This window comes from Tauraco erythrolophus, chromosome 5, assembly GCF_009769465.1.
Source record: "Tauraco erythrolophus isolate bTauEry1 chromosome 5, bTauEry1.pri, whole genome shotgun sequence".
Taxonomy (NCBI): Eukaryota; Metazoa; Chordata; class Aves; order Musophagiformes; family Musophagidae; genus Tauraco; species Tauraco erythrolophus.
Window position 1 is genome coordinate 80,210,041 of NC_141469.1, and position 27,549 is coordinate 80,237,589.

General features: G+C 45.3%; 1 protein-coding gene across 1 annotated transcript in view; it reads right to left on the reverse strand.

Annotated features, from left to right (window-relative positions):
* The window catches only part of ARHGEF38 (Rho guanine nucleotide exchange factor 38), a 38,214-nt gene extending 11,905 nt beyond the window's left edge, over positions 1-26,309 (reverse strand). The window contains exons 1-6 of the mRNA XM_086612139.1: positions 26,114-26,309; positions 15,921-16,111; positions 13,387-13,510; positions 7,740-7,887; positions 4,700-4,717; positions 17-216 (exon numbers count right to left, since the gene is read on the reverse strand). Of these exons, the coding sequence (XP_086468265.1) occupies positions 17-216; positions 4,700-4,717; positions 7,740-7,887; positions 13,387-13,510; positions 15,921-16,111; positions 26,114-26,309 (877 nt within the window). The remainder of the gene's footprint in view (positions 1-16; positions 217-4,699; positions 4,718-7,739; positions 7,888-13,386; positions 13,511-15,920; positions 16,112-26,113) is intronic.
* Between the last annotated feature and the right edge of the window lie 1,240 nt (positions 26,310-27,549).

The window sequence follows — 27,549 nt, forward strand, 5'->3', positions numbered from 1 at the left end:
TGTGCCTTTTTCTTACCTAAATCTTTCCTCCTTTTAAGTTCATTGATGTTCACGTTAATGTTTTTCATAGCAAAAAGGGCATCTTGTAGTGCCTTGTGGTCAGGGTGACAAGCAGGAGTTGAATTCAAGAGTTCACAGAGTAACAAGGGGTATTTCATCACCCGTTGCACTGGTTTGATCATCAGGGATCCCATGTCCATTAGATTTGGCTTTCCTCTGTAATTTATAAAAAAAAAAAAAAAAAAAAAAAAAGTCACATAAGGAGAAACTCCTTGAAGACAGAAACTTATTATTATTTCTGTCTAGTCATTGATGCTGCTGCCTTTTATATCCTTCAGTTGAGCTTTCAACTACAGAAAATATCAAAACCAGAGCAGTGCTTTGCACTGAGTCATTGAAGTGCAACTACCACCTAAGTCAAAAAATAGATACATCTGTCAGGGAACAGGGGCCGTTGTAAATGAAACCCTCCTCTCGCCCCCTCAATGAGAAATACACACCGGGTCTGAGTTTTCTGTATTTTCAGCAACCTACCAGGCCACTGCTTAGACATTACCTCTGAAACCATCCCACTCAGTCTGAGGGTGCACGTGGTACAACTTGCACACCACAACACCCAGGAAGGGAGATGTAGGTGGAAGAACAAATAACAGGAAGTTTGAGAAATGCATGTGAGGGGACTATTACATCCTGCTCTGGCCCCTCAGGCTTAAAATTGCAACATCTCCCTGCTGCGAGTAACTGGGATACCGGGTAACTGGGATATCCGTTCACGGCCGCATCCCTTCTTACAACGTCTCTCGACTCCCCACAGTGACCTACAAGTTCTACTGTCTTTTACCTGTGTTTTTTCTTTCCTGGCTGCTGGTAGATTGTTTTTAATGATGCCTGAGCTTCCAAAGGGTACCCAATCTGGCCTGGGGGAATGCTGAATATACAGGATGTTCACCCAGGCTTGATCCAACCTGCTGGAAGTCACCTTACACAAAGGCAAAGCAGGCAGCTGCCTAGGGTGGCAGAAGGATGAGGGGTAGGGAAGCCACAGCTTCTAGCACGGACACAGGGACACTCTGCAGCTCCAGGCTCCATCCCCGCTGGCTCAGCAGAGGCAGCAGAGTGGCTTTCCCAGGCATCCAAGTGGCTCAGGCCATCAAGGCCACCCAAGCTCTCTGGCCTCCATGCAAGGGAGTTACCAGCCAGCTGAATTCATGCTCCAGCCTCACTCCAGACAAAAGCCTTTGCTGATGCTCTCTAGGCTTGAAAGAGCTGTGCAGCTTGCAGGCTGTCACAACAGCCTGGGAAAAAACAGGAGAAGGGCAGGACCAAGCCACATGTGCCTTCGTTACCTTCCGCGTGGCTGGTGGAAACATGGGGTTTCCCTGGAGTAGGTAACAGCAGGTGGCCAAGCCCCAGGGCCAGGGCCAGCTGTTACTGAGGCTCCAGCAGCGGGACAGACACTTCCACTGTCTCTCCTTGTTACAGCACGCTCCTGAGCAAACCAGGCAACACTCCAGCACCAGTGCTGGTACCAGCTACCTGTGACTCACAGACCTCCCCTTTGAAACTGAGCGTGAGCTGTTGGTAACGGCGTGAAGGGCGGTAAAGCAGAGTGAGTTTTCCACTTGCGTGCCTGAAAAGGCTTCTTTGGAGGGGAAAAGATTGTTTGACATTAACTAAGCAAGAGTTAATGCTAGGGGAAGAAGGATTTCTGCATATGGAAAGACGGAATAACACAATGTAGAAGGAAAGTACAAAAAACAGGGAACAGCCAGTTGGTTTTGCAGGCTGATCTATTGTTTTGTGCAGCAGGAACAGTAAAAGAGGAAAAAAAAAAGCTTTCATTCCCACTTTTATATGTATAAAAACTACAAGAGCCAATCCTTACCGCTGACTAATTAACTAACAATTTGAATGCCTTTGAGAAGAGACATCTGCATATTTAAACCATCTCTCTCGCACAGGCATTATCTGTAAAAAAGTTCTGCATGAAAAAAAATTAACAGTAGATGCCTTTTAAGGCTTCTTGATGTCCCCAAACCTTCTCATCATTTCAATCCCCCTCATTTCCCCTGTATCCTACATTAAATATAGAGAGCTATTTTCCCTTCTTTCAGCTTCTGGCAGCAATAATGAAAAAAAAAAAAAAATCTTAAATTGTTATTGTTTTCTCTGAAAAGCCCCATGAATGCAAATCTATAAAAGCTGCCTCATGAATGGAAAAATCTTCAAGTGTCTTCTCTTTATATAGTTGTGCTTTGGACAGCTGCCCAAGTGATAAACAGCCCTCTGCTCGCATATCTGCATGACACAGTCTTGCAATATGGTTCGAGAGATAGTAGGTTTGTTATAAGATAATGACTCCCTGGGGCACTAAATGCCACAAAGTTCAACTCATCTAATTCTCCCCAGCAAGATTAGCTGGTGATAGCCACTCTCCCTGGCCGAGTCCCGTTAGCAACGCGCCCCGTTAGGATGCGCCCGGCCGCCGGGCAGGACGTGGCCTTGCCACGCGACCGAAACAGGCGAGTAACGGCTTGTGACATCTATTGTGCAGAAAATTAAGTTGATAATTCATTTGTGACGCTCCTTCAGCCTTCCCCCTCCCTACGTTATTGTGAATTTAGCAAGTATTCTAGGTCATGTGTAGCTGTACAAATCTCATCGCGAATTATTACTGTAGCTCTGCAGTAGATGCCGCTGGCTTCACTGCAGTGAGCTTCACAGCACGCCCTCCCTCCCCCCTCCCAGCAAAACAAAGTCTCAAACACACCAAGATTCTCGCCTGTTTAACGAACACACGGTGGTGAGCTGTGCAAAGGCAGGTGATTCAGGACTGAGTTTCACTCGCTCTCATTACCCAGCAACTATGTCCAGCGGAAAAGACGACCGCCAGGATGGTACAGCAGGGCTGAGGCTGGTGTCACGCTCAGCTTGGCAGTTTTGAAATGGCGTGGGGGCATCATAGGCTGCAGCGCGACTTAAAGCCTCGGGCTGCCTGGTTTACTGTCCGTGAGCTCGTTTCAGTACAAGACATGCCGGGCAAATCACGCACTGTGCCGTGAGACTCCCGTGCGAACCCAGGGAATCCACTGAGGCTGCACAGTTGCTAAGCCAAGCAGAATTTGACCTATCGAGCTGCTAGCAAAGGGCAGCACTGGCTGGTGTTTATGTAATTGTTTTCTTGATCGTGCTTGAATGAAAAGCAATCTGGGAGCAGCAACATCACGGACTGTTTCGGGTGAGTTATGCTGCATTTTCCAGTTCAGTGATAACCAGATTTTTGGGTGCGGTCCTGGCCAAAGGCGGCTGAGACTCTGCAACCTCTGAGCTTACTTGCAGGTGATGGCACTCCTGAGTGGCCTGCTGGTCAGTGGGGAAGGCCAACGCCACTACACCGTGCGAGGTAGCCAAGCTCAAGGAAGGTCCCGCAGCTAAACCCGGTGGAAGGGGCTCTGCACAGCTTTACAAGAGCCAGATTAAACTCAGAAAGTCAGTTGTATCCTACACTCCACTGGACACTCTTTGAAGAAGAAAACTGGGCATTCGTTTCTGATAGGGTAGGCAAGGCAGAGCAGCCCATCTTGTGCTACTTCTACATGCGTTGCTGTCTCACGTGATCTTACTGTGACTCTCTGGATATTTTGTTCCTCTTGGAGCCCCGCTCCGTGGGAGACAGGAGTATACAAGAATGTCAATTATTGAAACAAAATGCAGAAATACTATTTCCTTTCATAGACTAAAGCTTAAAAACCCCAACTGTAGAATTTCAACATGCAAATCCTTCAAAGTGTATTTTACACTGATCTTTTACTTACAATGTGCAATTGACTGACTGATTAACAAATTCTCTGACTTTACAGGTGTTCCTCTCCTACTAATATAGAGCACACTTGCTCCTCTTTTCTCCCTTAACGTTTCTCCCTGGGGTTGTAATAATTTTCTTCAGTTCAGCTAACCTCTCCTCTGACCTCTCCCTGCAGGTAACTTCAGGAGATGCTGCATTTCAATGATCCCAACCTGCTGGATGTCCAGAAACTGCAGCTGTGATAAACTCTCCTTCATAGCTTTTCAAAGACGCCACGTTTGGCAAAGAAGTGCCTTAACCACAAGTTATCGATGGCTGAGTGAGTATTCTGGCACAGTGTTGCAATGAGCTTATTCTTTTCTGATGTTCTCCCAGCCACCGTCAGAGGGAAGATGCTAAGGTGGACTTCTCAAACAGGGCTACCGAAGGGGTTGTCACCTTAGAAATAGCTTTACCTGTGAACCTAACGTGTGTTGTAGCAGGTCTACAGAGGCCTAAGCAAAATAATTTCAGAGTGTCTGGATTTCAGAAACCAGCACTATGTTGTTGACAACCACTCTTGCAGACCTCGGAGCTCTCTAAGCACATTTCTAAGACAGCAAGGTGATAATAAAGGGCTCCGAAGTAATTGGCAACCAAATTAAGTAGCTTCATAAACCACAAGTTTTGAAAGGTACTGCAAAGCTAGTGCAGTGGTAATTAGAAAACTAGGAAGGCTCAGGGAAATTAAAACCAAGAGTCTTTATCACATATGTCCTGGAAAAAGCTGTGGGTTATACTGACACAGAAGGCTTGTGTTCTTAAAATTTCCACACATACAGCTCTAAGCACACTGAAGATAAATTAAAGACATTTTAAAGATTATATTGCATGTAAGAAAGGCATAGTACTTACTCTTCCTCATATATCTTTCTGCAAAAGAGAAGAAAACAAAACATATATTAGATTCCTCCTAAAAGGATTTACACAGATCAGGGGCCAGATTCTCAGATACACTTCAGTGACACAGAGCAGCTGTAACTGGCCAGTTAACTTAGGTTTATGGCTGCTGTGTGTCAGCAGAACTGCACAAAACAGCCAGAGGGTACCAGTGAATCTGGCCCTATGTCTTTTTGAAAGGACAGCCCCAAATGAGAAAGGATTGTCAGAAACGTGGCTTTGGCTATAAGACCAAGCCTTGTCCTAACGCTGTTAGAGAAAGAAGTTTGGGTCAGTGTGCTAACAGCAGTAAGTAATACCAAGTCTTTAATACAAAAAGTAAAATTAAACATGTCATTCTTATACTTTACAAAGATTCCCGTCTACTCTCTTTAAAAAGAAATGTATTTCTAAATGAGAAGGAATACATTTCAGCCTTTTAGGATATAGAATCAAAGAAGCTGTTCAGTTTTTTGTAGGCTACACATCAACTGAAACCTCTTCAGAGTAAGATGGTGTTGACACGTGTACTAAAAGCAGCAAGGACATACGAGTAGTTTGGAAACATGCAAACATGCACATAGAATATTTTCCTTATGGTATGAATCGACTCAAATGCGAGGGAACCAAAATGTCACTCCATCTCTCTGTTAGGCTTTCCTAACATCACATCATCAGCCACTGCATTTTGACTGCCTGCACTCATCTGCTTGCCCACCGGTGCCTAACGGAGCATCTGGAAGCTGGTGCTTTCATTGCTTCCGTACCGTCAGCACTTTGCGTGCTTATGACGTCCCTCTGCCCCTGTAATAGTTGACCAAGCTACTCCAGGCTGAAAGCAGAGCAGGTAGTTGCCAGCATCCTTTCACTTTTACCAGCTGCGTTTCTTTGGCTAAGCTAGCAAACAACATCCCCAGTTTGCATAATCGCTGCTGAAACACAGGACTCTACAGAATTTGGATTTGCACATGTCTCCAAGGCAGACACCTACATTTTGGGATGGAATTTCTACTCTTCAGTCAACAGGAGGAATAGGAATCTCAGCATGGGTAATTAAATCTGATTTGTCTGTACAGATGTGCAGAGTGCCACTCAAATTGTTCCTGATATAGAGGTTGTTTTTCACATCGCAGATATTACTCAGCTGAGGGACAGGAGCCCCTAGTAACGTTAGCCAATTTTAATTTTTTAAATATGGAACAATATTATTTCCAAGGAAAAAATAATTATTTAATAATTAAACATTTTTCAAGAATAGTCATCACCAGCCCCCACATTTATTATGTCTCATGATGGAAAACAGCCTGTAACTTATTTGGCAAAAATGCTGCATAGTTTTCTTCCCAGGGCAAGTATTCTCCAATCAGTAGTAACATGTTTAGGTGACCACAGCTCTGCGTTTGAGTTGAAAAGTTGACACTTTCAGGTCTTAATATTTGAATTGGCTGCAATCTTTAGGCACTGGGAAAAAACACAACATAGCATACATGCACAAGTGCTTTTTTTGTTGGTTCCTGTTTAAAGGCTGATCAGGAAAGAACAAGACAAAACAAGGCTTCATTGTGAGGAAGGCTTTGTCACTTCCTGCTAGCGAAGGCTACAATGGCTCAGCACAAAATATCCTTTCTCTTCACAAATCTCAGCTGTGATGTTGGGACAGGAGGTCCTCTTGCTGGCTCTGGAATTCAAGTGGCAGCAGCCACCCTAGCATGTATGTGGACACTATCTTTTATCTTTATTTCCTTCCATGTCCCCTTGCCTCCGCAGCAGGGATGAGTGAATGACAGTAGCAGTTCTCTTGATTAGTCGGAAAAGAATATTGTAGGCATCAGCAACTAAAACAAGCCCCTTAGGGCAGATACCTGGCCATCCGTTAGCCTGAAAGCCTGAGTTGATATGAAAATCTATTTCTTTCAACTTCCAGGGTAGCTAAAGCCTAAGTATCCTGCACATATACTTTGTTATGTATTTAATAACTGGACATGTCGCACAAAATAAGCCTTATTTTCAACATAACCTGTCTTCAAAGTGAACATTTCTCTTTTAATGTTGTTAATATTTTCCTCCACCGCTCTTTCCAGGTTTCACTTGGACCTACTTCCCATCTTCTAAGTCTTAACACATCTCTGCAGACCGATCACTAACGAGGGTGTGGTTGAAATATCTGTTGCTGATGTGTGGTCCATTATTTGTGATAGCTTTACATCTATTATTTGTGATCGCTTTACATCTCTCCTGCAAGCATGCAGCATGGGCCTGTCCTTTCTGATCTGAAAGACTGTGGTGTGTGCCCTCCTGACAGCTCCATGTGATGCTTTTGGGAAAGTGAGAAGGCAAGGGGGTTTATGAGTGGGAAGAGAAACACTCTCCATGGAGCGGATAAGCTGGTTCCTGCAACTGGCTGCAGGAGGAAATGGTACTGGGGGAAAGACGGATTCTGCGGCATCCCCAGTTCTCAACACATTTCCTTAAGGGACTAGTGCTGGAGGCGACAGCACAAAGCACTTTCCACTGGTGGGACCTGACAGCTTGTTCCAGTGCTGACCACTCTCAAACACACCCATCACGAGGGGTCCAGCACCACACAGCCACTCCAGATCCCTGAAGCTTTGCAAGAGGGGCCCAGAAACACCGTGCGGGTGAAGAGTGCCATTACAGGCTATTTCAATTCAAGCAATAGAATTGCTGAAGACGAGGACAGCACATTTCCTAGGAGCTGGGCAAGGTGTTCCCAATATATGCCCATGATATGATGCAGCATTTTTTTTGCCAGTATGGGGCACTGAAGTTAAGGAAGAGCAACCTTTCTCATGCTATTTTTGGCCATCTCAGAGAGAAAGAAATCTAATCATGGCCCCTGGCTTGTCATCTTTTCATGAAAGCAGCATAAGCCAGAGCTCCCAGCAAGCCTCATAAAACTCCGGATTTACAGGGGACCTTTCATCTACATCCATTTAAAATGTTCCCTGCCAGGCAACTGACTATGGACGGAAATCATCATTTGAAAAGATCTTACTTTAAGGACTGTACACAGTGTCTTAAATGCTGCTTCAGTTCTTCATCCTTTTCATAGGATTCCAGCATGGTGTGTGCATCATCGTGGCGATAGCAGTAGATTTTATATGTGTCTTCTAGTGGGCCTTTAATCTGCAAGAACACTTCCCCTGTTAAGGAGAAAAACAAAGCGTGTCAAGCCAGACAACAGCATCTCAGAAGGAGTTTTATTATTCCACCACATTAGCCGTGAGCTAAAAAGGCTGGCTTCCACTTTACTTCCCTTAGAAACGATCTTGCATGTTTATGTGCATTATTTATTACATGTATTTCTCAGCTGCTCATCTTTGTCATAGCCAGGCACCATTATATCAGTGTTAATGCACAAAAATTCCCTCAGGAAAAGGCATGAAATGTCTACACCCTGCACCCCTTCATACTCAGCCCCCTAATTCACTGCCCCAGCTTAATGCCCCCTTCAGTGGAAACCACACAGGAGAGCTTAACCGATAAGGGGAGACCATTTTTGTGTCGTGGGCTGGCAGGAGGGATGAATGTAAGCCTGTTAATTTTCCATTTGGCTTTTTTTTCAACTGAATATGAACTTAAATGGGTTATAACAGGAATAATGACTCCATCTCCCATTAGCCATTTCATTTTTATCTGTTTTGCAAAATCCTGAAATGGCAATTGTTATGGCCTAGAAGAGAGATTTTTCTTCACGTGACAGAGGAACAACCTCCACCCTTCCCCTAAATAAATAAAACCACCGTGAATTACAGCCATTTTTATATAGTATTTCGGTGTACATACAACTGAAAGGGGAAAATACTTCCATTTCCAGTCCTCTACACCACCGTTTTCCCCCAAAGAACAGTTGGGAATTTTAGAGGCACTAAAGTAGTCCTGGACCCGTTTGCCATTTAATTCTGGTGCCTAATTCTCTCAGCCTAAAGCTCCTGTGTCAGTTTCTGTGTATGTAAGAAATATTGTTTGAGCGGAGAAGGCATGCTGCATCTCTTCTGCTGAGATATTAATTCAGTTCTTACACCCTTACGTAGCAGCACGCTGATCAGCATCCTTGGAAATGCATATAATAAGCGACGAGAATGGTGAAAACTCCTGTCTCGGGCATTTACTGAAAATTGCATCTATGTGGCAACCAGTCCAATGTTTTATAAACATTTCTGTTGAGTTATAGGAATGATTATTGAAGTTAAAAGCCGAACACCACATTAATTGGGAGCTCTCTATTCTTTCGCAGGGTGAACGCCAAGCTGTCAGGCATCCTGCATGTTTCATCCTGACCGGAGCGGGCTGTTTCATAATACATTGCATTGAACTGTTCCGTCTTAAAGTGAAAAATGATTCAGTTACCACAGTAACACAGCTCTGGATTTTTTCCCCTAGCAGCGAAGGTTAACTGGGCTGTCTAATGCGAGTTGGTTTCAAGGTGCGAATAAGGGAACAACAATGGCAGAGCTAAGACCACACGAATTCATTTTTGTTACTGTAAGGCCACAGTCAGAAAAGCACCAGCATCACATAGTTCAATGGTCTCTAGCTGTCTGCCTTCTCTGCCTTGTGCTTAATGCTAATGCTGATGGCTACCAACGCTCATTGCATCCTGACTTTCCCGTGAACTCTCTGTACAGGCCTTTATTAGCCAGTGGTGTAAGGGGAAACCTTAATAAGCTTTCTCTTGATCCCGCTCCCTTGGCGCCTGATCCTTTGAGATCATAGAATCATAGAATCATAGAATGGTTTGGGTTGGAAGGGACCTCAAAGATCATCTAGTTCCAACCCCCCTGCCATGGGCAGGGAAACCCACCACTACACCAGGTTGCCCAAAGCCTCATCCAACCTGGCCAACACTTCCAGGGATGGGGCATCTACAACTTCTCTGGGCAACCTGTTCCAGTGTCTCACCATCCTCACAGTGAAAAATTTCTTCCTTAGATCTAATCTAAATCTGCCCTCGTTCAGTTTAAAGCCATTGCCCCTTGTCCTATCACTACACGCCCTTGTAAAAAGTCCCTCTCCAGCTTTCCTGTAGGCCCCCTTTAAGTATTGGAAGGCTGTTATAAGATCACCCACCCCGGAGCCTTCTCTTCTCCAGGCTGAACAGCCCCAACTCTCTTCACTTGTCTCCATAGAAGAGGTGCCCCAGCCCTCAGATCATCTTCGTGGCCCTCCTCTGGACCCACTCCAGCAGCTCCATGTCCTTCTTGTGCTGGGGACTCCAGAGCTGAATGCAGTATTCCAGGAGGGGTCTCACGAGAGCAGAGCAGAGGGACAGAATCACCTCCCTCGACCTGCTGGCCACACTTCTTTTGATGCAGCCCAGGACACGGTTGGCTTTCTGGGTGGCCAGTGCACATTGCCGGCTCATGTTGAGCTTCTCATCCACCAGCACTCCCAAGTCCTTTTCCTCAGGGCTGCTCTCCTATGCTGAGCTCTCCTATGCTGAGCTCAGCTGAGATGCTGAGCTCTCACACTTTTCACTGACTTTAAGTGCTCAGCACAGCCTGTACTATGCTAAGCCCACAAGTGAGGTTATGTTTTCAGTAGCAAAAATGCAAGCTATTGACTTACAGTTTATTTCAGCATATTCTAGAGGCTGGAAATTATCATTCTTTTCTCCAGAATGAAAGAGAGGAGCAGGATCTGTTTACTGATGTATTGTACCGCAATGACAGATACTTTCATTGATGCCCAATGATGAGAAAAATTATATGCTGATTTCTCGGATAAGACCTTTTAAAAGCAGATGGGTTTCTTAAGCCTGAAGCCCTTCTTGGTTATGAGCCATATGGACCGAATCAGATGAGCTTTGGGCATATAACTTGCTTTATGGGCCAAAACCACATTGTATTTGGGCACAGGTTTAGTAATTCTGAGTCTTCTGTGCACTATGACAGATCCAAACCTGCCCCATGCCTCTTCTTAAGTGTGCTAGTCATCAGTCTCAAAGAGAAAATCCTAGGAGGAAGGCTTGAGCGACAGAAACAGTTTCTCCCTGTGGCTTTCAGTGGTGCTTCCTGTGTGGGCAGTGGTGGGGGAGGGAGAAAGAATGAGTCTAATAGCTAAAGCCAGGGTAAGGTTACGGAGTCTTCATATTCCTCCACATACAGTATTCATAGAATCATAGAATCATAGAATGGTTTGGGCTGGAAAGGACCTTAAAGATCATCTAGTTCCAACCCCCCTGCCATGGGCAGGAAAACAGAACAGGGAGAACAGATTCAGAACAGAGAGCAGAAAAAATACAGGAGAGAACTAGAAAGGGTATTTAACCTCAGTGGTGTTTAGCATCAGAAGACCAAGCACCACAAAAGGTGCGTCTACATTAGCATTTTACCTCAGATTAGGAGAGGGCTTTTGAAGCCAATCTCTCAGTAGACCTCATCTCCCATGCCTTGGCTTTGTGGTGAAGCAGTCACAGACACACAAACTAGATCTCTCTGAGGATGGTAATTACCAGAAGATGCATTCCGAGGACACATCTTATGCAGTCCAACCATAAAGGGAATCTCTCAATCTGTAGGAACAGGCTACAGCCATTCTGAACTAAGACCTCTTGCCGTGTAGTATGGATACCAGGTCCTCAGCACCAACTGTTTCACTCTACAAGTCTGCTCCTGTTGAACATTACTACTCATCAATGTGGACATAACATGAGGCATGGAGAACATAGACTAAAATAAGACATGAATACGAGCAGCCGCATTGTTTTGGTTTCAAACCAATGAATTAGAAGTTCTCCTCAACCTCACCATGACTGGATTGCCTTCCAAAGTAAGATACTTCAATGCAAGATGTTTAAACGCCATAAATGTGATAGAATATGATTGGTGTGCTAAACAGATTCTCAGCCTGCTTTTTCTATAGACTGGCTTTAACAACTTTTACACTGATTATGGAGATCCTGAAGACAAAGTTACCACCTTGATGTACTTTTAGAGGATGAGAAACTTACTAACTTATTGCTTACATTGGTGTAATTATTCTCCCTGGTTTTGTCTCAGCCTTTGGAAGAACATCTCATACCTTACTTGCCGTCTTTTTTCCTGCCATAATTTAGTCAACTTTGTGATCCACAATCCCATACATTTTCATGGTTCTTTGTCTGATTATGGAGAAATACACCCTAACAGATGGATGAAATTGTTTCTCTTTACTTCTGGATGTGGCAGGGAACTAAAAGGATGACTCTTTTGGCTGTGAGAAAGGCACTTCCTGCTAGAATAGAACATTGCTTATTAAGGGTGTGACTCATCATGATGCACTTTTATTGAAATACTGCCAAACAACACAGTCACATCAAACTACGTTAAGCTGTTGCCTTGGCAAATCAGATTGAGACATGCTGGGATTAATATTTTTCCCAAGTCTCATATGCTTCAATATCATGTTTCTAAGTCAATCGGTAACCAATAATTTTTTATCCCATTATTTGTGAGAAGAAGGCTCCTTTCTGTAACATGTTACCTGTGGTATGTAGTCAGTTTAGGGAAGAAAGTCCCTCTCTGACCTCTGAATCATGGCTGGAAGATTTTTATACTAAACGGGCTGACTTTGCTCTGAAGCAAATTAAAGGTGGATCACCTACTGCCTGTGCACTGAAGAAGCAGTTATGGGAGAGCTGATGAGTGGCAACTTCTTAAATCTCTCCAGCTGTGCCAGAATGTCAAGTGAATAGATCACAGTCTTAACATTCATGGACCCACCTGCAAAACGCGTGACTTTTGTGGTATGTCCAGGGGCGATCTGTTTGCTGAAAATACCTATGATCCCTACAACCATTCCTGCACAGATTTCCACAAACTCCACATCAATTACAGTTTTCTTGCCTTGACTGACCGTGTCCCTGTTAAGCCTTAACCACCTCTTGCATGAATTGTATTGCCAGTAGATACATGTTTACAATGTGCGGGGGAGTTGTGTTTGTTATTCCAATCATTTTCAATGCTTTTCTTGAATGGTACAATTATGAGCATGCAATATAAAAGTTGGTGTAAGAGCGTGAGTGTCGTGGTTTTAGGCTGATCCAGCAACTAAAACTCACACAGTCTGTTTTGCCCAGGACCATGATTGGTGGGTGCTCCCTCTATTCTTGTCTCAACCCTCAGCCCCTTTGGTTTTTTTTTTTTCTCTCCTCTCTACTTTACTGGAGAAGGAGAGACTGTGTGAGTTTTAGTTGCTGGATCAGCCTAAAACCACGACAGTGAGCAAAGTTAGGTAGGCAATATCAAAACAGACAAAAAAGATATCATCAGTACGTGGCGTAACTTAGTGCTGCAGATTTACTCATGCTAAACTCCTTCTTTCTTTCCTTCCTTCCTTCCTTCCTTCCTTCCTTCCTTCCTTCCTTCCTTCCTTCCTTCCTTCCTTCCTTCCTTCCTTCCTTCCTTCCTTCCTTCCTTCCTTCCTTCCTTCCTTCCTCTCAACATCCAGAGGGATGGAAAAAGAGCATCATGATCATATGAGTACAGTAGAGCAACTGGACAGGTTTCACATGTCATTTTTCCTGTGTCATTATGGACAGCTTGTAGCACGTTAGCCCCTGGGAGTGGTACTAGTTAGGTCTGATGAGGGCAGAGGACAGGAGAGAGTTATGTTTATTCTTTCACGTAGCTTTGTAGAACTCAAGAGGACAGTAAACATACCGATTATTTGCATGGGTGGTTCCACATCTGTCGTGGCTTCTTCCAACAATGACAGCAGTTTGGCTGATACTTGATGGACCAATTCAATGTTGCTAAACAAGCCATCCACGTCAAAGCGAGCAATCTAATGGAATACAAATATTAAGCAGCTACTGATGAAGGATAAAGAAGGACATTGTATATTACAGACCTTCTCTTGCTATGCCCTGAGTGTTCAACACTCCAGGAAGCAGTGCTTCTGCAAAACCTCATGTAAACATCCTCCTTGTGACTTCAAGGACACATATACAGTTTTCAGATTAGTATAATATGGTTGACGCAGTTAACAAAGGGCATGTTATCAAGTGCTTTTACCCTTATTATGAACTATTCCTAATCTGAAAGTGTTTACCTGGGAAGGAAATAAATATTATCGTCTGAATAAAAGAAAGATCCTTAGCTGGCTTTAAAATTTTTGTTTACTTTCCCACTGAGGAACAGAATAGTTGACAGTGGGTTTGATTCCCTGATTACCAGTTGCTAACAGAGGCTGCTACATAAACTGAGACCTTGGTGCTTTGGGGCCAGATACCAGGTACAAAGACTTCAAGATGGTGGTACCATTCAGTTAGTTGTTCTATAAATCCAAAAATACAACCAAGATCATATAATTTCCACTAAAACAAACACCTTTACCATTCTGGGTATTAATATAACCTAAAGAGCTTCCTACAGAGCCCGGGCACACAACATTGGCTTCAGTGAACTGCATCAATTTACACCAACAGAAAATTTGCTTCCATGTCCCTACTCATTTTAGAGCAAGTAGAAAATTTGCACGACATATTTTTCATGCAGCCGTTATTTATTTCCTTGCACAGCAGGGCAATAGTTAATATCCAGGGACAACTGGAGATAGCCAGTGGTAATGTGCTAATGCTGAGAACAAAGGCAAGACTGATTTCCACATCCATACCAATACCCTCTGAAGTATCTCTCCATCAGAAACAGAATGGCTGACTTACATAGCAGCTGACCAGATGCCAGGAGGATCAAATTGCATGCTATTGTAACACAATCAGAAATATACTTACAGTACTAATGCAGTTAATGTCTTTATGAGTATTATAGGGGCTAAAATGTGTTTCATCCATTTGGAAATATGAAACAGATTCATTGCTAGGTCAATTTTCTAAATGCTACTCTTCTCTAAACACATTACAAACTTTCAATACGGTAGTTTATCCGAGAACTAGTCTCAAAACCGTATAACATTCTTGAAAGCCTTTCAAAAATGCAGAGGTTATTAAATTAAGACAAGTTATAATCTCTAAATTACTTTTCCTGTATACATCTAGCACAGGACTTCTGACCTCCGCTCCAGCGCAATGCCTACATAGTATTTGGAACTACGCTGTGCCTGGACACTTACACATGTTAATACAGTGACAAAGGACAGAATCATAGAATCATAGAATGGTTAGGGCTGGAAGGGACCTTCAAAGGTCATCTAGTCCTACCTCCCTGCAAGGAACAGGGATATCTCCAACTAGATCAGGTTGCTCAGGGCCTCGTCCAACCTGGCCTTGAACGTCTCCAGGGATGGAGCATCCACCACCTCTCTGGGCAACCTGTTCCAGCGTTCTACAACTCTTATGGTAAAAAATTCAGTTGGCTGGAAAAGAGCAAAGGAATACAGCATGCTTGTCAAAAATCTCAGCGAGTTCAACCAGGGAATACTCTTGCTCGGTGCTGGCCAGGCTGGGGAGGGAGTCAAGGGGAGACTACTCCTAAGCGGATGAACAAGTGAGGAGGAAGAAGTAGTCAACAACTCCTTAAAGTTATGCCAGCAGGTGCCAGCTCTTCTGAAGGTGGGTTGGAACAAACTCTGACAGAGTTTTAAGAAAGAAAAAAGGTCCTGCAGGAGCTTAAACAGCACAGGCTTCAGCTGCCCACAGCATTTCCCAGGGAGGCAGTGCCAATGTAATCTAAAGACACTTTGGCCCTTGCACCGTAGTTTGTCACCAATTTCATAAGGAACTCTACATACAGAATACTTAGTTTAAGGTCTGTTTGAAAGTATTTTTATTCTGTATTAGCAGCAGATATAATTTTTGCAGCCTCTGTGAATGCTGTGTTGCAGGTTGTTATCACGGAAAATGCTTGGGTTTATTGTTTTTTACTGCTTTTGAAGGCACCAGTAAAGGTCTGCCAGGGCACGTACCAGGGGATATGACTACAGAGCAGTATGGAGAGGTGGAAGCTGCTATTGCAGCCCACGAACAGGGATATAGCATCTAAGCTGCCCTCTGGGCAAGTATCTTGATGCAGGCTTTATGCAAGTGCAGCACAAGTGTCAGGAGTGTATCTGACTTCCCGCTCTCCTTGCTAGAGCCCTGGCATGTCCCTTTCTGGAAAGCGAGGTCTGGACCCGCTCCCGGCACCACATCACTCCTGCACCGACACTCATGCTTGCATGAAGATAATCTGCAAGCAGAACGTGGGTGAGTTGAGACCTTGACGTCACCGCCTCGTCCTCCACCCCCGGCGCTCACCTGCTTGTTTCTCAGGGGCTGAATCACTTCCTTGATGCAGAGATCCAGGTCGTTGATATAGTCTTTCTCCGTCTGCACGAGTTCTGCGATAATTTTCGCCCTCCTGGCCATCATGCGTCTGCTAACTTGTTCTTCATCCTCCTGCGGCGAAGTGGCAGGGCTTGAGGACCCCGCCTGTGGGGCCATTTTTTCTGTTTAAAAGAGGAAGATTTGTGAGGAGCATCATAATCCTGTGTGCTCACCCAGCTTGCCCTGTGTGACTGTGGGGGAACACAACCAGTGTTCCAACTCCCAAATCGCCATGGGGAGCAGGAAAAGAAGCAGAAGAAATGGCAGCCCCAGGTCAGACAGTGTCACCCATCTCCCTGCTCTAAAAGTCGACATGGGTTTGGTGAAGGAAACTGTCCGTTTGGCAGTAAGGGGATAACCCATCACTGGCTCCCTCAGCTTTAACGTTATGCATGTGGGAAGAAATTTTCCATGGAGCACAGGAGTGTCTGATCCTTGTCACACTGAAATGCTAGGATAGCTGATGTCCTTCTACTTCTTTGAAAACACAGACTCAGTCTGACACCTATTATGATTTGGAGCATGGGAGAAAACGTGTTCCTATGGAAGAAAGAGGCTGTGTTTACCATAAATAAGCCTCACTAGAATAACCTTTGCTCTGTGCGATGTAATGTTGAGTCTACTCATGGGAGGCTGAGGGCTGTAGGCACTGGAAGATAAGTTTTCAAATGCAGACAATGTTACTAACGATGACAACAAAACCTGTAATTCTGTATAAAAACATTTATTTGAAAGAGGCAAAGGAATCACAGGAGAATATGGGAAAACCTTTAATGATCAATAACAAACATTTCTTGGAACAACAGAGGTCGGTGGGATCAGGACATTCCTAACTATTTTTCCATACTTAAGACCTAGAATATCTGATTTGTTCCAAATACACAGAAATGCAAGAGAGTCTTCTACAGATAGATAATTTACGTATGCTACAGGACCTGCACACCACCTACTTATCTGTAATGATGGGCTTCCCTTTTGCTGGTTCGTAAGCCAGCCTGCAGACATCTATGTCAGCTGTACAGAGGGCACTGAATTTTATCTCTGTACACTGACAATCTGTATTTTTCATTAGGAAAAATACGTACAAAAAACCCCAAACCAAACCAAAACAAAACGTGGAAGGTTTCAGAGGCTCTACTGGTATTTTTCTGCTAGCCACAAGATGGTGCAAAGTACCAACAGAGATGGACGTATCATTACTGTACTCATCTCTGCATTACCCAGGTCATGCTTTGATGGCACGGGCTTTTATTGCTCAGCAGCAAAGGATGGGGATCTCTGCTGAGGATCAGACTGCTGTGCCTTCCAGCCAACTTCTTGTAGGGAGCGTGCTGCATAATGAGGCAACAGCAAGAAGTATCTGATGCTTTGCTCACTGAGAGCCAATACGGAATATATTGCAGTTGTTGGAATTGATTGTCAAGGGTGAGCTCATGAGCACTCAAGTGAGCGTCAAACGGCATGTGGCTCACCAGTACAGCACTGGCCAAGGCTGTATATGATAACCTGGAGCTGGACTTGTGGGAAAATAAAGCAACTTTCAGGAGAGGGCTTTGAGCCGTCTTCCACTGAGAGCTGTAAGATGTTGCAAATCCAATATATCATCATCCCCAACTCCTTCTACAATTATGCTCACCACTGATATTCAGACAGCATAATTTTGTTATTAATCCTTCTCCTGTCACATTTCCTAGTGAAACTGATGTGACCACAGTTATGTTTTTAAATAGCTGCTTTTGGGACTGCACCTCTGCCTCTGTATTGGTAGTTTTAAACAGTGAGGACAAGGAACCAAAACAAACCGGGGAGGAGGGACTGTTTTTTCTGTCTTTTTTGTTATTTAGATGTACTTTTTACTTTTGAGTTTTTAGCCTTGAAGTCTAACACAAGCATGAACATTTTGTCCTCAAGTTTGTACACAGACAACAAAATAGAAACATGATGAGGATGTCTCTCCTCCACAAGGCTTGGGCTATCGAAAGAATTTTAAGCTGAATCTTGCCCTAATGAGTCCGTGCTGGTGCGAGTGCACGGACTACACAGGATCTCATCCTGCTGCAGAGCTCATCCACCAAAGGTGCTGTGTGCTGGAAGAAACAGATCCTGCCTTTACTTCAGTGAGGAGGAGAGCAGAATTGGTACCAGCACCACTCCACAGCTCCCTCTGAGCAATTTTCTGCTAGGGTTGCAGAATGAGACTGCCTTGCCTGCTGCTTACGTGCTAAAATCGCAGGTGCTTTTTCCTCTAAAATTTACAGTATGTAACCACACTTGGAAATTCACAAGTAACCACATGAACCATCCATTTCCGTTCCAGTTCTGCACCAAAATCAGCATTTTTTCTTGAGACTGGGTATGAAAATGTTTGCGTGTGTGTGGCTGTATGTGAGAGTTCAGGGCGACTCCTGAGAAAGTGCAGAGAGGACCAGACATCCTGGAAGATCTCAGTAGTGCCGTTTCATCTCTGATGCAGCACTGTTACGATACCAGATGGAATCTGAAGGTAAACACAAGATGCTGTGCAAAAGAACTTTCTAATCTTTTATACCTGTGGCAGGGGAGGGCATTGTATGAGCAAATCAAAGCCACTGTAACCCACTTCGTGCTTGAAGTCACAATCCCTCGAGAGGCTGTTCTTTCAGTTTATGTCATTAGATCACCCTGATCAAATTTGATTCTCGAATTATGTCAGGGCTCATCTATTATCCCTATCGCATGATAGATAGTAATGCCAGGAAATAAAAATTATTCTCAACAGGAAGAAATGACCGTGAGAAATATCAGGTAGGTGCTGTTTCCTTATAGAAAACATGTTTTTTAATAAATGTATCCTATTGTTAAAGGTAATATAATTTTCCGTTTTCACTCAATATGTTCACGTTTTCATTTCAGACATATCTGTCTCTATAGAATGCAACAGCAAGATCCTGAAGTGACGATTACAGCCAAAACCTGTGATTTCATGTTCAGCTGATTGCTTTTGACCAGTTTGAGAACATTAGTAGCTTGCTGAAATCCTTGTGGAGTAAGTAAAAGTTTAATGAATGCACAAACAGCAAGGGCATATCTGGAATATAAGCAGACTCAATTCTACCTGTTAATGCATACCAGTCCCGGAATGGTTTGAAAGAGAGGATTAGCAGGAAGAGACATTGATGAGGATTAATTGTTACAGCAAGAATTTGGCTCGTTTGTCCTCAAACATGCCAGGTCTAGGAAAAAGAAAAAACTTTTGAATGGTTTATTAGACAACTACACTTTAAGACCAGTTTACAAAGAAAGTAACTGGCACTTTTAGTAGGCATAAAAATGTAAAGTAGAAGGTAGTGTTAGCGATTGTTGCTTTGTGATGTCAGTTATCTGCAGGAGTCACCTTTCTAGAGGACTTTGCTTTGGAGAGGAAGGCGATGACTTTGATTTTCCAGCTGTGTATTGAAGTACACGGCTCTGGTTGCACAAAACAAGAGGTTCGCTAGGTGATGACATGAACGAAGCAGCAACTCTTACAAAAAGAGTTCCTTGCAAGCATGAAGTCTAAAAATACCCCCAGATGGAGACACCCAGCAATGCAGTGAGAGCATGGAGGAACAGAGCCTGCAATGTGCAAACGTGGCAGCTATCTTCCAGGTCCAGGGAAGGCATTGGGGGATCCACAGCAAGTGACTGGAGGAGCAGCCAGAGCAGGTTTGCAAGATCTATGTGTGCAAAATGCCCCGTTTTTTCCACCTGGAGAGTGAGCAGCTCCGAGAGGTCTGTTCTATCCACCCTTCCTCCCAGGTAAGATGCTCAGGTTGGATATTACGTTTGCCCTTGGGGCTGGGACCCAGGTTTCTCCCCACCTGATGCTTTCCATCTGGAAGTGAAGGTACTGGCACAGGACATAGCAACAAGTACAGTGATGTTGGTGCGTGGAGTGACTTACAGGCCTTTTCGGTACTTGGGCAGCATTTGGAAGACACCAAAGGAACGCAAGTTCTGCACCAAAATCAGCATTTTTCTTGAGATTGGGTATGTGCAGATATAGGGCTGTGCAGATACAGGGATTTTGCCTGGCACAAGGGAGCAGTGAAGGCATAAGTTATCAAGGTATAACAAACAAATTACAGCAGCACTGTGTTTTCACATGTGAAACCCGAGTCTCACACCACCCTAGATAAAATTATTCCTCTGTGAAAGCAAGTCCTCAGATAGCCTGTACACCCTCAGATAACCTAGCGATTACATGGTAACGTACACCAGCTTTTATCAGCTGGATTTGGGAACAAAACGCTGGCAGCCAAGTTCAGAGACTGCTTCTGTGGCAGCTCCCCTCTCACCCCTTGCATCTCCCCTCACACCGTGGCCCTGGCTGTGCCCCTTACGCCCCTGCTTCCCCTGCGGGTGCCAGGAAGGCTGTGGGGCACAGGGATCCTTGGAAGTCAGGGAGCCTGAAATGGGACAAGCAGCGGGAAAGGATGGAGTGTCCCACTGCCTGCGGGAGGAGAAGTGAGCTAACACACAAGCAGTTGTACTCCAGATCCCCCTCCCCTCGCAAGGGTGAGGGATCCCTTCACAGGGGTGTCAATACCGTTTTGCACCAAAGTTATTATGGTGCAACAATATGGTGCAAACATGGTGCGAATTAGATCCATCCGCTGAACTCCGAGCTGGGCATAGAAACACAAAAGGATTGGGAAACGGTTGTGCAAAAGGCCTTTTTTTCTTTTACTCAGAGACGTACGTAGCAGCAGTACTGTTCAGGAGCAGGTTTGTTGCACACGGGCTCCGAATTCCATGTGCCAAGAGCCCCTTTCCTGCGCACAGGAGGAGAACACCGCGGGACCAGAATGACCTTGCACCAGCCTTCCTGGGCAACAGGCTCGCACATAAAATCTGCATCAGAGACTTCCTTGCAATTAGGTCATTCAATCTTTGATCATTTTTTTGTTCCATAAGGTACAGAAAATATTTACATTCAACACACAAGTTCTTTCTTCAATTCCTTGACAGCAGACCGCTTTAATTATATGTGTGCTGACAGGAGTACAGAGAGATCCCATGTGACCACAGTGGAAAGGAAGAAAGCTTATCATCAGGTGACAGAAGAATGCCCTTATTGTTAGCACTGATACTTACAAATAAACCTTTCCAGTGTGTCACATACCGGTATTAAACATACCACTCCTCTGGCATCGAGCTAATGTATGTTAATAAAGTAAGAAGGGAGGAAGGGCTGCCTCTGAACCGCTTCCCCTGGGACACACGCGCCTCGAGATTTGCCACGGATTAGCTGTACGAACTGTGAGCCCTGTGACCCACAAAGTATCCCAATTAATAAAATGTTTGCTGATATGCCCAGAGAAGGATCCGTAAACCTCCTTGGGCCCTAGTCTTCACTCCCTCGCCCCAGCTGCTGTTAGGAGTTATGGTGCAGTAGCTCCTAAGAGTCCTAAGCCACACGGCAGGACCGGACCGCGCCGAGTGCGGTGCAAACACAACACAGCAGCACGAAATGGATTTTGCTCTGAAACGACGAGCTCACTTCCCAGCCTGGCTGCCCCTGCAAGAAGTTCGAGGAGTAACTCCAGCTTTATTGCAGTGCAAGTTAACAGAATTAGATCCTCCAAGCTCAAGTTTGCACGGGATAAACACAAAAGTATTTGTTACAGTGTGGTTCCTCTACAGGGCACAGCGGGTATTCTCATCAAGCCATCTCCTGCGCTTCAGGAAATAATCCGGACTTTTTCTCCTTACTGAACTTCAGCAAACCAGCCATTCCCAAGATCAATACGCTTTGCAGTGAAATAGGATATATATCTCCGTTGTCATTCACAGAAAGTTAATCAGTAAGTACAGCACAAAGCAAACAAGGAACTGGGGACAGGCGCGGAGGATCTTTCCTCGTGGTAGGAGGTGCACGGGCAGCCCACGCAGGAAGAAGCAGTGTGCTCCGCAAGGCAGCGAGGAGGACGGGATGGAGGAAGGTGCCCTGCTTGTGATGGAGAGAAGGGGGATAAGTTGCCTCTGACTGGGTTTTTTTACACCAAAGGGAAGCAGCTTTCCAGGAACTTGTATGATGTTGCAGGTTTCTGCTTCAATTCTGCTGTCAGTTGTTTCTCATAACTACATCAGACACAGGCAAAACATGAAATAAGAGGTTCAGGTATGAGCTCTGAGGCAATATATCGTGGTAGTTGTGTGATTTGGATCTCTGCATCTGTTACAGGAAAGTTACTGATGTATTTTAAATTGAAGCACGTGCAAATCATTTAACTGTACAGTTGACCGATTCACAACTAAAGTTATAAGGAAGTTAATATGTAATAGATTTGGAAGATGAGGAGTATATTCAAAGCGTGTATTGTCTCTCTGAACACTGCAAATGTGATCCACGATTCCTTCTGGAAACCCACTATTTTCTATAGCTTGTTTTTCATACCAAGCACAAGTTTGGTGTATGATTATTAAAAATCCCCAACAATCTGTCCAAAATCTAACAGTCAGTGAACTATGTTTTAAATTCCTTTTTATGGTCTGCCCTTCTTGGTTGATAGCATCTATTCCCATGATACATCATATCTCAATCTGCCCTGATCTTGCAAACATTTACGTGCCAATAACTACATCAAGCACACTCCTCTCACCGAAATACATAGGTACTCACGGGATGGTAGCTTTAGTGTAATTCAGAGACTGATCCCAACATTAATGCAATACATAGATATTAATATAGTTATGTTTACAGCTGCTACTGATGGATTTTCACTGTAGAAAAGAGACCAACTCCTACCAGCTAAACAGCTATGAATAATACTTTCGAAAACAGAGCTGCCAAATACCATTACGTGCCATTGCTTAAGCACAGTAGCAAGTTCTTCAGTCCTCTTGAAAGTACGTATGTGCAGGATTTTCTAGTGAACATAGAGCAGAGCTCTGCATAGAAATATCACAGGAGCTGCATCTTAGCTCTTGCAGTGACCCTCAGTATTATTTCTGCATCTACCACAAGTGCTAGTGAATATATCTTCCCTAACTCCATTCTTCCCTCTTCAGAAAAATGATGCTTCTGTCTAGCTGATGGAGAACCATGGAAGAAAAAATATATATGGCTTGACCAAGGTATTCCTGGACTGGTCCAAGAATGCAATTACAACCTGAGTTCTGGATGACTGCATACTTGCATCACAAACCTGACATTTGATAGCAATCTCCTCATTTTCCCCGTTTAAAATGGGGCTGCAGGCCTTTGGTTATCTCCCAGGATGAGTTGAAATAGAGGCACTAATGCTTGCCAAACTCTTTGAGAATATAATGGTTACTTTGCATCTTGTTTCCTTTTTAAAAGGAGTAAAGGCGGAGGTGTTGCACAGCCATTCACACCAGATAAAGTATTGAATAGATGTGTCTAGTATAATAATTAACCATGAGAATGCTTTCCTGTGTTTTTAATGAATTCTTAATTTTAAAGTGAAAAACGCTTGCAGGGGGTTGCACCTTTGACAATGCTATTGTGCTCGTGTTTGTAGACTTACAGAGCAAACTACTTTAATTACCTTGGAGATCTGGGTGGTACCTGGTCCTTTTCTCACTCTTTATAGAAAATATTTTGGATTCTGTATAAAACAGCAAAGCTTAAGAGAAATTCAACAGCAGAAACTGAATTCTCAGGAGGTTTTATGCCCAACTGCTTGCTTACTTGTTTTTTTGTTTATGGGCTTTTATTTGAGGACTTATTTTTCTAGCATACTGAGCTGCACTTTGAGCACATACATCAGAGCTGCTGGAAATGGCTTGGGGGGGCAACAGCCCGGTTTCTACTCAGGGAACCATATAAAGAGTGTTGGAAGGGCCCTGGAGAGACATCTTGCCCGTGCCTCACCTTGCACCAATGTGCTGCAATGCTGATGTGGGCGTTGTGGCGTAAAGACAGCTTGGTCCTCATGCTCTGCCCAGATGGCCTGTGACTAGCAGAGACGGTGGTCCTGCAGCCTCTGATTCTCAGCTGTGGAAACCTGCCCCACTCACGGGAGACTTCCCTCTGTGGGGTTTGCTCCTGTTGTGTCTCCCTGTCTAACACATCCTTGTCCCTGCTAATACCCACCGCAGCTCTGCAGACTGTGTGTTAGAAAACATAGCAACAGGGGACTGTAGAAGGGAGGGGCAACTAAACACAGAGCTTTTCCTCCAATTCATATGGGAAGCAAGTGCAAATGATTACCATTTGTATCTTTTTGCAAAGCATTTAGCATGCCAGGGTGATCACAGAGCCCTGACCTGGGGATACGCAACAGACCCTTTACTTCACCAACAGGTCTGTTGGCTTTTCTTGCCAAGGATGGAGAACTCCAAAGCTTTGTGCCAACAAAACGACTTCCCTCACCTTGGAGTAAGCTGCTTTGCATCCAAGTGCTAGTGAGAAAAATGAAGAACATAAAGGCATACAATCATAGCACATCGTCAGTGCTAGCAGGTAGCACATCAGGTCTGGGATCTGTGATCACTACCAGATTCAGGCACATCTAGCTCAGCAAAATTTGATCCTGATCAGGCCTTGGCACACAACCGCATTTCTTTCTATTGCGACTGTAAATACACTTTACAGGGATTTCTACCAACTTTATATTTTCACTCTGAGGACAGGCAACTTCTAATCCAATATAAAGCCTGCAGGTACCTTGTTAACCCATCACCGTTTTTCTTGAACAAACGTGAGCAAGCAGAGCGAGCCCATACCAGACCGGTGCTTTGCAATAGGTGGCCGCGGCAGTCTCAGCCAGTGGCAGGAGCCGTAAAGCTGGATTTACTGCCTCCTTGGACTGCTGCCATAAACATAACCTCATGCTCTGCCATGACTACCTAGGCTTCTCCACCTCTTTTGCTCCGGATTTTAAACAGGAGACGTTCATGGCATGAATACACCTGACACGGGACAGAAAGATCTCACACATTTTGCTGGATACTGATCTGATAACCTTGACCTCACCTGGGCAACCTCCTTCATGAGTAAAAAACTGCTGTTTCGGTGGGACGTGTGCCAGGAGCTTGCCTGCTCAGCCGTAGCAATCCATGCTTATTCCATGAAACACTCCCACCAGACCCCTGCAGTGCGTGCCTGACTTAACTGAAAATTTTTCATCTTCTCATTGATTAGCTATCACGAGGAGGGAACAGTATAATCGATGAACCACTCTGTTGTTCTCAGCGTATGCAGCCCCCACAGAAATACTATTATTTTCAGGTTTATTATTTTATTTTCTGCTTTTATTGTCTCTCTGAAGGAATGCTACTTCCTAATTAAGTGCATCAAAACCATAATATAGCAACCCGAAGTATTTTCCCATTTTATTTCCCCATAAAGGATTATTGCCATGAGAGTGACTGTCACTAGGCAGTTATATCACTATTAGTAATACACACTCACAACACGATAATACTCAAGCCCCGTGTTTGTGATGGGACCCTGTTATTCAACACCCCAGAAACCCACAGAAATGCATGATGTTCCAGAGCACTCCCAGAAATAGCCATAAACATTCTTCATGCTTTTCCTCAATTTGTGGCATCCTATTAAATTTCTGATTGACAGGCCCAATACTGACATACTTTGCCAATTTCTAGTCCAGATGCAATTTGGTTATTTGACAAGAAACCCTCTCCATAATGGTATAACTTCAATCGGCATATCCATCAAAACATGTATTTGGACGTACTTCAGTTCAAGCTTGTACAATCTGAGCAACAGATAAACACATTATAGATCCTGATATTTTTAACTGGAAGAAAAAATTGACCTTGATGCTTTTGATGCTTCTAATTACTTATCAAATACCCCACATTACTGTTCGCGTTGTGGTGACAAACAAGAAAGATCCCGGTGGCGTACGCATTTCGCAGGAACGCACCGACACCTTCGATTGCATTTTGCATCCTGCTTACACGACATTATTTAGAAAAATTAAAGGAAACGTTTCACACCCTGGAAGTGGGGGGCAAGGGTGAGAGGGGGCAATCGCTCCCTCCAACTCTGAGTGCGTGGGGGCACAGACTGCCATGCCCTTCTTTTTCTCCAGGCTGAAGGGCATCGAGATACCATCCCAGCCCAGAGCATCCCTCGCAGCGGAGCACCAAGCGAGCCTCCCCAGTACCTTGTAACTTCTGGCTGTACTCTGTCCTGTCCGACTGACTCCTCCTCAAGGTGCCGTGGTCCCCGCCGGCGGCCGTGCTCTCCACCACAGGCTCCGTCCTCCTCCTCTCCCCCATGTACAGCTTGTTCCTCAGCAGGGCCAAATTCCTCCTCCTGCCCCCCACGCCTTCCTTCCCCGGACACTCCGTGCTCGCCATGGCCAGCCTTGCTTGGCAGTGGCGGTGGCGGGCGAGGGGGCAATAGCTTGATTTTAGGGAGGTGAACTCGCTGCCTGGGTGAAGGCTGGTGGCTTGGGGCTTGGGTTTGGAGCAGGGCTCCGCAGGGCCCCGGGCTCAGCCCTGCCACCTGTGCCGGAGCGGCTCCACCCCCGGGAAGCTGCCGCCCCGGGCAGTGTTTGCATTCACCTGCCCGACGTGCGAGCGCGCCCGGCGGGGCCGGTTTCAGAGCCGGCTCCAGAACCGCAGCCGCCCGCCGCCCCTTTTCCCTGCTGCAGGGCACGCTCCTCGCCCCGCTGCGAGGCCCGGCGTGTGGGCACCCCGAAACAGAGACGCGTCCTCCCGGCTTTGCCGGGGCTGCCCCGGCCGTGCGACAGCGGGGAGATGGCTGAGTGGGGCAGGGCATGGCCACGCTTTCATGGGGCACCTGCCCTCCCTCTCCATAGTGCTGGGGCAGCGGGGAAGCCGAGAGCACGGCAAATGGGAAGGGGAGGTCAGCCACCCCCTCATCCCTGGCTCCTTCTCCTTTGCCAGGGCTAGTGCCCAACCTGCAGCCCGGCCAGGACCCCAACTCCTAATGTGTCAAATTGCATCTGCCAGGCTCCCCATCCCACTGAGGGGTGTAGCCTTTAGGCTGGAAACTCCTGATCTACAGGTCTGAAGGGAGACCGATCCCCCAGGAAAAGGCAGAAAAGAGCTGGCACGGAGATGAAAACCCCTCCAGGAGGTGGGAAGCAGCATGGAGCCAACACTTGCCTCAAACCAGGCAGCGTCCTTCTTTACGCTACGCACAGAGGTGACACAAAAACCCGCCAAGGACCCGCAGCGGCTGTTGTAACAAATCACCGCGCTCCGATGGCCGAGGAAGCAGACAGCAAAACACCTGCTCGTAATACCGCCGGATCAGCCCCTGGAAGAGATCTTATTATCCCGTCTGTTAGCAGTGGCCTCTGGCACACAGGCACTGTCTAGTGATCCTCCGCAGCGCCGGCCTAATCGAGCTCATGTTAACCCAGCAGGAGCTGCTGGCATCTAAGCTTGGACCGGACTTATCCTGGGAAGAGCCCCAACAGCCATCAGTAGCAATCACTGCCGCCGCTGCCGTGCCCAGCCCCGAAGGCCCTCGCTGCTCTAGGAAACGCCTGACGGGAGCCCTGTGGCACAGCCTAATCGGTGCCAGTCACTCGCACGCTCGTTGCCGCAGCATCTGCCGGGGGTCACA